Source organism: Astatotilapia calliptera, chromosome 20, assembly GCF_964374335.1.
Source record: "Astatotilapia calliptera chromosome 20, fAstCal68.1, whole genome shotgun sequence".
NCBI lineage: Eukaryota > Metazoa > Chordata > Actinopteri > Cichliformes > Cichlidae > Astatotilapia > Astatotilapia calliptera.
Window position 1 is genome coordinate 28,493,358 of NC_137441.1, and position 14,149 is coordinate 28,507,506.

Below are 14,149 nucleotides of genomic sequence, written 5' to 3' on the forward strand. Positions count from 1 at the left end.
GACTCCACCCCCTTTTTTACTCTCGCTCCAGCTTCACAGCAGCAGCAGCAGGTTATCGGCTTGCCCTGGAAGATTTGTGGGATGCTGCTGAACACACCCTTTACATTTCGCTGTCGCTTCGACTCAGCGTTGAGTCGGGGCAAATAAGGGGGCAAAACCTTCCCCCACTATGTGGCGTTGTACCGGCTGACTGCATCTGCTTCAGGTGACTAGAAACGTGGAGATGTCGCGTTGAGACAACCGCTGTAGCAACGCCACTAACACTAAGGGTTTATCCTCGAGGAACAACGTTACTGTCACGGCCCTGTAACATGACACCATAATTATATTTGATTTTCAGCTGCCGTATATCGCCTAGCTTGCTTGGGTGCTGTATGTAGCATGCTGTAATACTGTTTTTAGCATATCGTGCCTGCCTTCACCGTTTTCCCATCATCAGAAAGCTAATGGAGGGAAAGGTTTCTCAGATATGCAAGCCATCTAAAATATAGGTCCTAAACATTTTTTGCCCACTTTAAATGAATGGCGATCGCTCCTCTGATGTGTTGAAGGTAACTGTGATGGCACGGTCAAAACTGTCTCTGCCACTGGCCATTGTGGTGGTCCTCCATGTGCTGCTGGCGGGACTTGTCTATGCTGAGCCCGAGATGGACCCATACAAAATATTGGGAGTAACGAAGGGGGCAAGTCAGGCAGAGATCAAGAAGTTCTACAAGCGTCTTGCTAAAGAATGGTAAGTATTTCCTCACGACACTTCGGGCTTCAGGTTTTAAACCTCATTGTACTCTGAGCTAATAGAACTGATCTTCTCTAGGCATCCTGACAAAAACAAAGATCCGGGTGCTGAGGACATGTTTATAAAGATTACTAAATCTTATGAGGTTAGTTGGTTTTATAAATAATATTAATGGTGTGTTGCATATACAGATGAGGACAAAATGATTCCCAGGTTTTGTCAACATTTTCCCAAGCAAGAGATTATCAGCATGGCATTTCTAAAAATACTAGTTTTCTTAAGAAAACATAAATTATTTCCTAATGCACATAAGATTCGTATGACTTCATAAAACAAACAAACAAAGATTACCAGGGTCAACATTATTAACCTTCTGAAGAACTAACCTTTTTATTGAGTCATAGCACAAACCACTGCTGTGCAATGATATGCTTTAACTTTGTGATGCTCAAAGCTTGTAAAATCAAGTTAATACTGAGGCTTATCATCCAATTTACTCTTTCTGTGTGTGAAGTAAAATATTGTAAGCAACCAAAATACAAACTGAAATGTTTGGAAAAATTCTCATCCAGAGTGCTAATATTTTTGTCCTCATCTGCATTGAAGTAAAACTTGAATTAGGTGGTGTGAGTCAGTAAAAGCTAATAATATATTTATATTTGTTCTACCGCAAATCCAGATCCTGTCCAATGAGGAAAAACGTGCCAATTACGACCGTTACGGGCAGATGGATGATACTCAGCCATATGGCAACACTCACTATGGCCATCGCCACGATAGCTTTTACTTCGACGAGTCCTTCTTCAACTTTCCCTTTAACAGCAAGAATCACAGAGACTTTGCTGACAGCAAGTACACATTACACTTTAACCAGTACGTTAATGACGTTGTGCCTGACAGCTACAAGAGACCGTACCTGATAAAGATCACCTCCGACTGGTGCTTCAGCTGCATCCATATTGAGCCCGTCTGGAAGGAAGTGGTGCAAGAGATGGAGAGCCTAGGTTTGGAGTGAACCTATAAATCATCCAGAATTATCATGCATCCCCTTCCTGATGTGTAAATGTATAGAGTGAGTAATGATGTGTGTTTTCTTGGTATCCTGTTTATGCAGGTGTTGGAGTAGGTGTGGTGGATGTAGGCTATGAGAGACGGTTAGCCAATCACCTCGGTGCTCACCGCACTCCATCGATACTCGGAGTCATCAATGGCAAAGTGACATTTTTCCATTATGCTGTTGCGAAGGAGCACCTGAGGCAATTTGTAGAAGAACTGCTTCCTCAGAGACTTGTGGAGCGGGTAAATGTCTGCAGGTCTTGCAAAAATGAAAAAACAAACAAACAAAAAAACGACATTGCATCGTGAGGGATTTTTAGACTACATTTATTAAAAAGGATTTGTTTTCTAAACTACAGGTAACTGACAAGAATGACCTGCAGTTCTTGAACAGCTGGCACGAGCTCAATAAGCCTCATGTGCTTCTGTTCGACCAAGTGCCTGCTGTTCCTCTGCTATATAAAGTAAGTGTTTGCTCATTTTTATGCTACATGTAACTGAAGTGCATCAACATACCAATCACTTATCTTTGCATCTACACAGTTGGCAGCTTTTGCTTATAAGGACTACTTGCAGTTTGGCTATGTGGACCAGGGCCTTTCAGAGACTGCTAATCTGCAAAAACAGTTTAATATTAACACTTATGCTCCAACAATGCTCGTCTTCAAAGAGAACATTGACAAGCCGGCTGACATTATACAGGTAAATTAAAACAATACTTGAAATAAAATAGTGCTGTGTGATACTGCGATTTTTGCTATGGCGCCAATACCAATATCAGTACTTTTAACCTAAAAAACACAATTCAGTGCACTATATAGTGAATTTAGAGGATATTGTGCTAGCATCCATCCAATGCCACTATTGGTATTGATACTATTAACATTTAGGATCAATCCGATCATCTCTAAAATAAAGTAATTCCTTTATTTAGTTTCTTAAACCACTGTGAACTTCATGCAAAAAACTTGATTAAAATGTCTCTTCACTCTGTTTTTTTTCTTCTTGACAGGCAAAAGGAATGAAAAAGCAAATTATTGACGAGTTCATGTCAAACAACAAGTTTCTCCTCGCACCACGGCTGGTCAATCAGAAGCTCTTTGATGAGCTTTGTCCTGTCAAACAGTTTCATAGACGCAGGAAGTAGGAAAACATCTGTTTACTCCTGATGACTCTAAGCAAGTTCACCGGTTTTGTTGCAAAATCATATTTTTGTCATTCACAGTAACGTCTCTCCTCCTTTCAGATATTGTGTCCTGCTGATCACGGGTGATGAAGAGATCTTTTCCTTTGGGAATCAGGCGTTTCTCTCATTTGCTTCTACCAATACCAGGGAAGTTGTGAGGTTTGCCTATGTCTACCAACGGCTACAGCAACCGCTTTGTGACATCCTCACACAAAACAAGGACAGTGTGCAGTCGCAACCACAGGTAGAGTGTCATATATTGTATTGAGAGTGTAGTGTCCTGTTGTAAGCTATACCTTTTTATAAATTCTTTTCTTGGGTTCCCATCCCCCATCTTCTTTTGGATGTGTTGGGGTGTGTGTTCAGGTGGTTATCCTTGAGCGACGTAATGCTGCAGGAAAAGCATTTTTCAAGCCAGTTACCGCCTGGAACGGCAGTGAGGAAGACAAGCAGTGTCTTCAAGAGGAGCTGGAGCGACTACAGAAGGACCCATCCATTCTCATCCATGACGCCATGCTGCCTGAACTCAACAATGAGTTTGCCTCTGTATGTTCTCTTTGAGTGGAAATCATGGGTATCAATCATAGATTGTATCTAAAGATGGATGTAGCCTCTATGCTTGAAAAGTGAAACCAGTGCAGAAATGCCTGAAAACTGCAGCTTTTTTAATGACCAGCAGGGGGCGACTGATTGGAAGTCTAATTATATGGAAGCCTTTGAGAAAACAACATTACTTCTAACTTAATTTATGACATCAGTAAATACTTCCCTCATGAGTTTGTGGTCTCGATTTTCAGTTTCAAGCATTTTTTTTAAAAAAGCGTGATGTTTGTCTTGTAAATAACATTCTGTGAAAAACACAAGTTGAAACAGGATGTATTTTCACACGTGGCTATGATAGGAGAGTGTAATTTCCTAGGTTTTCAGAAGGTAACAAAGAGATTTCTAATTTAATGGATGATATTACCTTAACTACGTTCATCTTTCACTTACAATTTAAAGTCTGAACCCTGCAATCTGCAAAGATTCCTGTTTACCAACCATCAGTTCTACCAAGCCCTGTTAATGCTTTTGTTCTGTAGATGTTTATAATCCGATGGATCTATGCATCTTATGATTACCTCTCTGAAGTCATTGATGATATTCTGCATAACAACTGGTAAGTAGAACAAACTTTTATTTTTTATGAACAGAAGTTGTTGAAGTTTTGAACTGCTACTACGGCAGTGTTTAATTTGCAAACAGTGCACCCCGTACGTTCTCTTTCTGATACGGAGGAGTACACATTAGCGATTTAAATACACTGTGTCTCATTGATGACTTGCAGGCGTGAGATGATGCCCCTTCTGTCCCTCATCTTCTCTGCCTTGTTCATCTTGTTTGGGACCGTGGTCATTCAGGCCTTCAGGTTGGCTGATTTAATGTACACATTTTTTGTTTCTGTAATTTCAACAGTACAAAGAAAACCAGGAGGAAGGGGTGGGGGGTGGGGGGGGGGTAAAGCAGCAATGCTGTTAATCTCTGCTATTCCTGTTCATGACTTTTGGAATTTCTCTCCGTGTTTTTTCAGTGACTCGAGTGATGATAAGCAGACAAAACCAAAGGCAAAAGATGGAACAAAAGCAGAAAATGGGTCATCAGGGAGCAGTAGTACATCAAGGCAAGACTATAATTTTTCCTCTGTTGCTTGTGGGAGCGAAATGCACGAAAAATGTTTTTCAGCTCTGCGTTTTTTTTCTGTGGATTTTAGTCGGCCTCCCAAGAAGAATTTTGTGGAGGTGACTGAGTTGACAGATATCACCTACATGAGCAACCTGGTGAAGCTGAGGCCAGGACACATGAACATAGTGCTAGTGCTCACTGATGCCTCCAAGAACATCCTCCTTAGCAAGTTTGCCAAGGAGGTCTATTCTTTCACTGGGTAAAACAAACATTCACTCTGGAGTAACTTAAATCCAGTGTATGTGTGAGTTTCTTTTGTGTGTTTATCATATTTCTAAATCTTGTTTGCACCCTCCTAGGAGCCTGACACTACATTTCTCCTTCCTGAATCTTGACAAGCACAGCGAGTGGATGAACACACTGCTGGAGTACACCCAAGATGCAATGCAGATTGATGCCGATGACGACGAAGGGGCAAACCGCAAGATGGACTACACCGGCTACGTGCTGGCACTTAACGGTCATAAAAAGTACCTGTGTCTGTTTAAACCCGTCTACACCGGGGAAGACCTTGACAGCAAGTCGTCCGAGGATGAAGGAGCCGCCTCTGGGGGGAGGTCCAGGTCCAGGTCCCGCGATGACCACCCACCACGTAAATCCAACCGAGCTCGCAGCATATCCACCCTACAGATCCACCACAAACTGGACCGCCTGGGGTTGTGGATGGAAAGGCTGATGGAAGGCACTTTGCCTCGTTACTACATCCCAGCCTGGCCAGGACTTGACAAAATCACCCCCAATAAATAGATGGCAGGTGAAAGACTTAGTATTTATCTACTGTAACACTGAAATGGTTTCATTCATTACTGAAGATTTTTTTCTTTTTGCACTTGAGATATATATTAAGTACAGATTTTTCCTAAGTTGGGCCAAAATTATAAACTTGGCTTTAGTCTAACTACTGTGGAGGAGGCCTTTTAGCGTACCTCCAGTACTCGTTGCATGCTGTATTTTTTTTTAAACTGCTGTTAGTCATATTTTTATTCAGGCAAATGCTGCTTCAGCCTTGTGAAGAGGAAACAGAATCACTGTGGTAACGTCTACAATCTGGATTTCATGGCCATAAATCATATTTACTCACACTATGAAAGAGGCCGATAGAAGCCTTAGAGTCAGGTTATAGTCTGTCAGAGCTAGTTCGCAAGACGCTCCAGGACTTCTACAGGCTTGGACTCAGTTATACACCTAAAATGTGGCACAAATAGTAGTGTAACAGATTAAATTAGGAAAGCTGTAGAGAGAAGCTCAATGTCAGCTGCCCAACTGCAGCGTCACATTTCACTTCTGCAAAGTTAGACAAACAGGGGAAGGAGTTTGAAACTTTCACTGATGAATACTGTGAAAAGAGATGCGTCAACCCAACATTAAACATCTTTGCATTTGTATGCATCTCACTCATAAGTTTATACATTATCTCCATCGTGCTGACTATTCCTGTGCAATATACATGTCATGACAATGCCTTTTACCCTGGACCTCGAGGCATGCTCCTTTTTTTTCTTGTCGCTTTTTTGTTATGGGGTTGTTGATACACACAAGATTTATTCAACAACCTTGGCCTACTTAGAAATCTTAGCCAGTAGCTTTATGTAGCAAACATAATAAACAGGCTCTCCGTTTCATCTTCTGAATGTTTTCCAACTGGCTGAGGCTGACTAACATGCCATCTTAAATTACATACCCAACTGAAAGTGGAACTTAGGTTATGCTTGCCTAGTTTATACATTTTGTTTTGTTCACATTCAATGTAAAAAAAAAACTGTTACAATACTTTTGTTGGTACATAGTGATGTGAATATTGCACATAACCATGTTATCTATACGACGTGTATTTTAAAAATGACTTTGTTTGAAAGATACAGTGAATGTTTTACACTACTGAGACTACAGTTACTTGTTTTTGATTAAGTAAAAAAGTGTCAGCTGTCATAAGATGTTTCAGGTGGTCTTTAATACTGTATTTATCCTCTTGTTAGTAGTAATTAAATGCATTATGTTTATGGATTAAAAGTCATTGTAATGTGTTGAGAGATTAGTTTATATTCCAGTTTAATGATCTGGGAGTACAGTTGCCCCAGGGGCTTCTTCTGCTGTAGCTGGGGGGAAGTAGATAGATTAGCTTATCAAATGCAAGAATCAATGAAATTTATGAATTATTTAAATAGCTACCAAAACCCCCCCAAAAAAACCCCAAGTTGTTTGCTAATAGTGCGCATAAACTGGTGAAATTTGTTTCTAGCCTATCACAGGCAGGAAGTGATGTACGCCTTGGACAGGTCCGACATTCATACTTATGGGCAATTTATAATCACAAAGTAACCTGACCCCACTAACTGAATGTCTTTGGACTATGGCAGGAAGCTGAGGTATCTGTGTGCAAGCTGCACACAGAAAGGCCCTGGGCGCTTGGTGGATTTGAACCTGGACCTTCTTGCTGCGAGGGAAAAGTAGATAAAATTCTGAAGAAAGGCTCTCTTCTGTTTTGTATTCATTGACTGTGTTTAGGCTTGGTTAGGCTAAATGAAAGATAATGGTCTTGTTAAAAAACAGGGTTTCTACAATTTTAAACACACCTTAGAGGGTGTGTTTGGCAGAAGGTTTTGAAGGCATACTTTCAAGTGCATGTTTGAACTGGAAAATTTCATAATGCTTTTAAATCAGGTAAATCTAATATTAATATAATAATAGTTTCCATGTTGCATCACTTGGTTATAAATTATTATTTGTTTCATTTCAACAGGGAGCTTGGGCTTAATGTGGGCTACTGTATTAACAATCAGATTTCCCACATAACACAGCCTTTCATGAATGAACAGTGGTTGAGATAAGCAACAAACATGCATGCACACAGCAACAGGCATATGTGTAAGAAACTGGAAAATATTAACAGCGTATGCACTGTTTCACAGTGGATCGTGGCATGTTGAAGTGTTTCTGCTCTCTCTCATAGCACTCCTGTTACATTCAGGTAAATCTATGCATAGAAACAGAGAAACACACTCCTCACTCTAGTAGTCAGCCAAGAGGGAGGAGCCAGCGGTATCTCATGTGGCAAGGTAGTATTGGAATATGAAAATAACCATCTGTCAGATCTGTTGAGGTCATCTAATCCCTTTCCAGCAGATGTTTTTGCATGTCAGCAGGTGTGGTTCTGAATATGGATATCTAACATTGGCCTTCATTTCAACAGGGAGCATGCCAGGAAATAAAGTTAGTAGATATGAATTCTATGTAACATACCTTCTTTTTGCACATTAACAAGTCTCACTCTGCTTGCCATTAGAATGAATACAGGCTTAAGACTTCTATCCTTTCCTTACAGGATATGGGAGAGTTCTCAAACATGCTTTAATGCGGTTTCATACAAAAATACACACTTCCAGATACATTATTTTAACTTTCTAAAAGCTTATCTGACATTTAACCTTGTTTCCCTTGAGCTGCGTTGTTGAGAGCACCAGGGGGATTAGCTCAAATGGTAGAGCGCTCGCTTAGCATGCGAGAGGTAGCGGGATCGATGCCCGCATCCTCCAAAATGTTTTTGACTATAGTCAAAATTGTGGCTATTTAATTGAGCGTATCCAGATTAAAATTTGATAAACTGTGCAGTCCCAGCTCCATCAAATGATCACTTCTGACCGAAGGTCTTGCAAGACTTTGAACTGGAGGTGGATCTTACATGAAGGGTGACCCGACAACCCGTTTTAAAGCAATTTTAACTTTTCAAAAATATTCGAGTAAAGCTAGTTACTCTTACAGCTTTTGTGTGGTCATGGAAAGTCACATTTCCCATCTTTTTTTTCCCCTGGGCACTACATCAAGTAGTAATCAATAATCCCTGAATCCTCGAATCCTTAAATAATATCCTCAGTAAGTTACAAAAACAGTGCATTTCTGTTGCATGGTGCGGTTGAAGCATTCAGAATGCCTAACCAGCTTAATGCACTTTTAAACTTTTAATTATACACTTTTGTAATCATACCGAGCAGCATTTGAAAGTTATTCAGCAATAGCTTTCAGGTCCCCTCTAACAGCTGTGCCAGCACTCCCCGAGTCCGTATAATTGCCACTTCGCATATTTCACAGTGTGCCATAAGAACTCTTTATGCTACAAAATATGTGAGTTATTAGTAAATGGGAAAAACTTAACATCTAATTGTGTTTTAGTTTGCTTTGTTGTCTAAATGAGCCTCTTAACCATCAGTGTTAAACCTTTAAATAACATCACACACTGCAGTAGGGTATATTAGGGACACTGTGTGCACATTTCTTTCGAACAGTGAATCGATGACGCTGTGTCATGACAATGTCAGTCATTATGAAGAATATGACACAAGCACAGGAACTACTGATTAGAAGTGGAACGCTTGTTAAGTTAATGTGCATGTGTAGAGCAAAAATGCCAGTTCTGCCTTTTTGGCGCGTCTCATATTTGAACAGTTTCAAATGCGCATTTTACAGACAGATCCGCCGTGCTTTATTTATAATATGCATACGTACAATGGAATTAAAATGTATCAGGGTTTTGTAGTGTTCAGTTCATCATCGGGTCACAACCCGCAGTATCAAGTAGGGGGGATTAGCTCAAATGGTAGAGCGCTCGCTTAGCATGCGAGAGGTAGCGGGATCGATGCCCGCATCCTCCATACGCATTATTCTTTACAAATAAAAGCAAAGATTTTCCGCTGACACGGTCGTCTTACTCCGCTATCATTATGTTATGGTAATTAAAACTTGTATAAACGGTGGTATCTTAACTTTGACCAGGTAGGTCACCCAGTCCCTAAGAAGACCGAAGACCTCAGGCCACACATCTGCGCGTACATCCCAGAAGGAGAAGGGCCCCTGGCATGTTAACAGTTTTGATGCTATCATGCTAAAATGATGGCAGTTAAAATGACTGACTTATCAGACAGCTGAGAGACAAAGTCTTACAAATGAAAGGCAGTACTTGGAAAAAATATCCTATGAAAACATGTTTCTTTTTTTACAATTATATGAGCGCATGATAGTTTATCATTACCATTAGCAGTTTACTATTTACCGCTGAAGACAGACATGTTTTGTTTATGTTTTACAGAAATAATAAAAGGACCAAAAAAAGAAGAAGAACAAAGAAATCACCAGGGCCATATTATGAATAGGAAAATGTCGTTTGTGTAAAAAAGGACTTCAGAAGGAAACCATTTCAGTGGTTAAATGCCGGTAATTTAGTTTTTAGGTTTGTTGTTGTTGTTGTTGTTTTTAGAAGTTTAGAAGAATGCCACACACGCAGACACTCGCTCCTTAATCAGCTGCGCACATATTCAGCTCACAGATCACGCGATCCCTTACTAATAAAAGTTGTCTAACGTGATAAATTGCTTAAACAAGGAAATTACAAATGTGGTTGCAAAGTTAAAAACAATTAGTTACTTTTTAAAAAATTATTCACAACCTGAATAGGTAATAAAGCAATAGATCTTTCAGCCCAATTCTATTTTTTCTGCATAATCCATCATATAAAATGTAATCAAATGAAAAAGTCTCTTTTTGAAACTAGTTTTATTAGTTTTAATCTTTTAACTTTACCCATGAAGCAAACATTAAATTATATGCAACATTCTCTGACTGGAAGAAATTTGTTTAACATTTAAACCTATTTTCTGCATATTCCAGCATATAAATTACATTTTTTTTTCTGTGCTAGTGCAAGGTAAGTCCAAATAACATAAAAATGAATGCTGTTTCATCTCACTCACATCTGTCTGGTGTTGTGTTCATGTTTGGCTTCGCAACATTTGGTTGTATTCAGTCGTACATGTTTTGTGGAAATTCCTTCTGTCAGTTTATTTTGTTTTTACAGTCAGTGATTAAATTCTTTATATAATTTTCTCTCATTTCCTACATGAATATAATTAGCACAAATCCACAGACGGCCTGTCATATTTTCCGTCACAAGATGGCACCACACACCGAGTCAAATCAACTTCCTGTCAGTACGCAGTTTCCAAGAGACTGGAAGAACTATTCTCTAAGATACATAAAATTAAACGTAAATGATGTGAAGATTATATTTAAAAAAATTAATTGCAAAGTGTGTGTGTGTGTGGGGCAGAATATTTTACTGGTACAGGAAGGAAAAGCCCATACTATGTATTTATTGTTTTGTTTTTGTTTTTGTCTTGATAGAGTTTTATTAATTGCAGTTTGCTTATGGTTATGTTATCTTATATTTATCTAATATAAAGAAGTTTCATGTGCTACATGGTCTCTTGTCTTTTTTTTTGATCCATTGGTGTTTTTTGAACCAGACAGGTGCATAACACTGTGCTGTTTGTGTGCTACAATACAGTCTTGGCAGGCATAGCAACAGTAACTAAGGGCGAGGTTTATCATCTGATCATGCATGTCTCTTGTGATCTTCCTCTCTCTTGCTTACTTGTGCTCTCTGGCCCTCTGTATTGAGCTAATGCTATCAATACAGGCTTTAAGGTCATCCGTCAACATTTTCCTGTATGCTGGTTTGATTATCTGGTACAAAAAAAAGTAAGTGGAAGTGGAATCACACTGTGTGTCTCGTTGCTCTTATTAGTACGCTTTTTTATCTTATCTTTTCTTTAATGCAGAAGTTGGTGATCACTTGAGCTGGATTTCTTATGAGGTCATGTGTTTATATTTTTATTTAAAGTAATAATGACTCAAAGGGAAGTCACTCCCTTCCTCTTAGAGTAGGCGTGTGTGTGTGTGTGTGTGTGTGTGTGTGTGTGTGTGTACATTTGGGCAAGTGACGAGCCTATGTTCAGTTTTAATTAGTGGAGACTCGTTGACTGTATCCTGTGTTTGTGCATCTGTTCCTGTTTGTGTGTGTTAATGTGTTTTCAGTTATATGGCATCAATAGGACCAGAAAGTGAAAGCTCATCCCTAAACCAAACGTGTTACATGAATGGTAAAAATCAAGTTATGAGTTACGCTTTGAAGGATGAATTTATTCTTATTCTCGACACTCAGAGATACCAGCTCCGACTGATTGTACTGCTAGATTTGTTGGCTTGACATTTAGGCTTTGACTGCACAGTTTGCTAACTGAATGAAATCACTGATTGTATAAAAATGTTTTCTACAGTCACTGCTTGGAATACAGGTAGCTCTTTTACTGTAAATGTAGTCATGTGAAAAAGAAGGTGCACCCCGTTTCAATCCTATGGTTTTACATATCAGGACATAAAACAATTACTAGTATGCTATCTGGTCTTCAGCAGGTCTTAAAATCAGGTAAATATGACCTCAGATGAACAGAATCACATGACATAGTACCCTGTGCCATTATTTATTTAACAAAATGCAGAAGGACTGAGTGGAAAATTAAGTTCACTCTCAATGCTACCGTAGGAATTAAGAGGATAAGTAGGAGCAACGTGCTGTTAATAAAATACACTCGACTACCTCATCACCAGCAAGTGTGAGCACCTTTGCAAACACAGAAGTTTTGGTACTTTGCTAGTCTGCAGCATTCAGGTGTGTGTTAACAAATTGCGAAGGAGAGACAACAGCAACGGCCAGCAATAAAGAAAAGAAACTGTTGCTGCCCATCAGTCTAGGAGTGTCATAAGTTCATTTACAAACAATCCATCAGAAAACATTCAAGACAGCTGCCAATTTTTTTAGGAGTGGCTATGTCAGGAAATTCGATGATCTGATGAACTTGTTGTAAATGCACATTATATCGAAGTGTAAGCATGTATGCCCACTCTGTTGGAAGTGAATGGTATAATGGTGCAGCATGGTGGTCTGGTTAAATAATTAAATAAATTTGTAATCATACCGAGCGACATTTAAAAGTTATTCAGCAGTATCTTTGAGTCCTCTGTAACAGCTGTGCCAGCACTCCCCACTTTGCTACAAAATATGTGAGTTATTAGTAAATAAAATATATATATCTCATTGTGTTTTAGTTTGGTTGGAATCTAAATATGCCTCGTCACAAATGACTAAACATCACACACTGCAATATGCATTTGTGACAATCAGATCCGCCGTGATTTATTCAAGTAATGTATTTATTTATGTGCACAAGTAGATTACTGAAATAAATCAGTTTGTGTTCAGGTCATCATCGTCTTGTAACGTCATCACATGGTCCTGTTTTTATTGTTTTTAACTTATGTGCATACATACACTTGAACATTACCTGTGTCACGACAAAAGGGGGGGTTAGCTCAAATGGTAGAAACAGATCCCCTGTGATTGAAGTAATGGTTTTACTTATGTGCATACATACATGAACGTAACCTGTGGCATTGCAATGAAGGGGGATTAGCTCAAGTGGTAGAGCGCTTGCTTAGCATGCGAGAGGTAGCGGGATCGATGCCCGCATCCTCCACACGCTTTGATCTTTCTAAAATGAAAACATTCCACTGTTATATGTTATGGTAACATAGACATAATCTTTATGTCTATGGAAAATGAAACTTGTATAAACTGTAGTATCTTAACTCTGATCAGGAAGATTAGGCGCTCCCCAAGAGTACCAAAGACCTGAGGCCACACATCAGTACATCCATCCCAGAAGGTGAAGTGGGGAGGCCCCAATACATTCAGCTATTATAGTTCTCTATCGTTATTTTATAGTAAATGAAACTTGTATAAACCGTGGTATCTTAACTGTGACCAAGAAGATTAGGCAGTCCCCAAGAGTACCGAAGAGCTGTGTGAAGTTCCCTCCTGCTTCAAACGCTCCACCATCATCCCTATTCCCAAGAAACCCACCATCACAGGACTGAATGACTACAGACCTGTCGCCTTGACGTCTGTGGTCATCAAATCCTTCGAATGACTGGTGTTAGCCCATCTGAAGGTCATTACAGGCCACCAGCTGGAGCCTCCGCAGTTTGCCTACCGGGGAAACAGGTCGGTGAATGATGCAGTAAACATGGGGCTGCATTACATCCTGCAACACCTCGACTGCCCGGGAACTTATGCCAGGGTCCTGTTTGTGGACTTTAGTTCGGCTTTTAACATCATCGTGCCTGAACTTCTCTCCTCCAAACTCTCCTAGCTCAGCGTGTCACCAGCTACCTGTCAGTGGATCACCAGCTTCCTGACAGATAGAAAGCAACAAGTGAGGCTGGGGGAGATCACCTCTGAAACTTGGTCCCTCAGTATTGGTGCCCCTCAAGGATGTGTCCTCTCACCACTACTGTTCTCCCTCTACACTAACGACTGCACCTCCAAGAACTCGGCTTTTAAACTCCTAAAGTTTGCAGATGACACCACCGTCATTGGCCTCATTCAGGATGGTGATGCGTCTGCATACCGGCAGGAAGTTGAGCGGCTGGAGCTGAACACTCTTAAGACTGTAGAGATGACAGTGGACGTCAGGAGACATCCCTCAACTCTGCCCCCCCTCACCATATCAGATAGCCCTGTGTCGACTGTGAACATCTTCAAGTTCCTGGGTACCACCATC

The 14,149-nt window shown here is 40.0% G+C and overlaps 1 protein-coding gene and 3 non-coding genes across 5 annotated transcripts; all 4 read left to right on the forward strand.

Moving 5' to 3' along the window:
• The first annotated feature begins 24 nt into the window (after positions 1-24).
• Positions 25-6,714, forward strand: LOC113013427 (dnaJ homolog subfamily C member 16). Of its 2 annotated transcripts, XM_026154312.2 has the most exons (15): positions 50-205; positions 552-733; positions 815-881; positions 1,416-1,740; positions 1,851-2,035; positions 2,152-2,256; positions 2,336-2,494; positions 2,805-2,935; positions 3,039-3,222; positions 3,345-3,524; positions 4,061-4,137; positions 4,306-4,386; positions 4,549-4,638; positions 4,729-4,899; positions 5,000-6,714. In XM_026154312.2, the coding sequence occupies exons 2-15, from the start codon at positions 561-563 to the stop codon at positions 5,445-5,447; spliced, it is 2,376 nt and encodes a 791-aa protein (XP_026010097.2). In that variant the 5' UTR covers positions 50-205; positions 552-560; the 3' UTR covers positions 5,448-6,714. The 2 variants fall into 2 exon arrangements, with proteins under 2 accessions (XP_026010096.2, XP_026010097.2); XM_026154311.2 differs by having other exon boundaries at positions 25-733.
• A 1,446-nt stretch (positions 6,715-8,160) lies between these two features.
• Positions 8,161-8,233, forward strand: trnaa-agc (transfer RNA alanine (anticodon AGC)). Its single transcript has one exon. It is a non-coding gene; the product is annotated as a tRNA-Ala (tRNA).
• Positions 8,234-9,273: 1,040 nt separating this feature from the next.
• On the forward strand, positions 9,274-9,346 carry trnaa-agc (transfer RNA alanine (anticodon AGC)). The gene has a single exon. It is a non-coding gene; the product is annotated as a tRNA-Ala (tRNA).
• A 3,644-nt stretch (positions 9,347-12,990) lies between these two features.
• Positions 12,991-13,063, forward strand: trnaa-agc (transfer RNA alanine (anticodon AGC)). The gene has a single exon. It is a non-coding gene; the product is annotated as a tRNA-Ala (tRNA).
• The last annotated feature ends 1,086 nt before the right edge of the window (positions 13,064-14,149 follow it).

Excerpts from the sequence above, each read along its gene's own strand:
- LOC113013427 (XM_026154311.2), top strand. The coding sequence starts at position 519 with ATGAATGGCGATCGCTCCTCTGATGTGTTGAAGGTAACTGTGATGGCA. Across the intron at positions 4,138-4,305 it reads GATATTCTGCATAACAACTG|GCGTGAGATGATGCCCCTTC; the intron begins GTAAGTAGAACA and ends GATGACTTGCAG. Across the intron at positions 4,900-4,999 it reads GAGGTCTATTCTTTCACTGG|GAGCCTGACACTACATTTCT; the intron begins GTAAAACAAACA and ends GCACCCTCCTAG.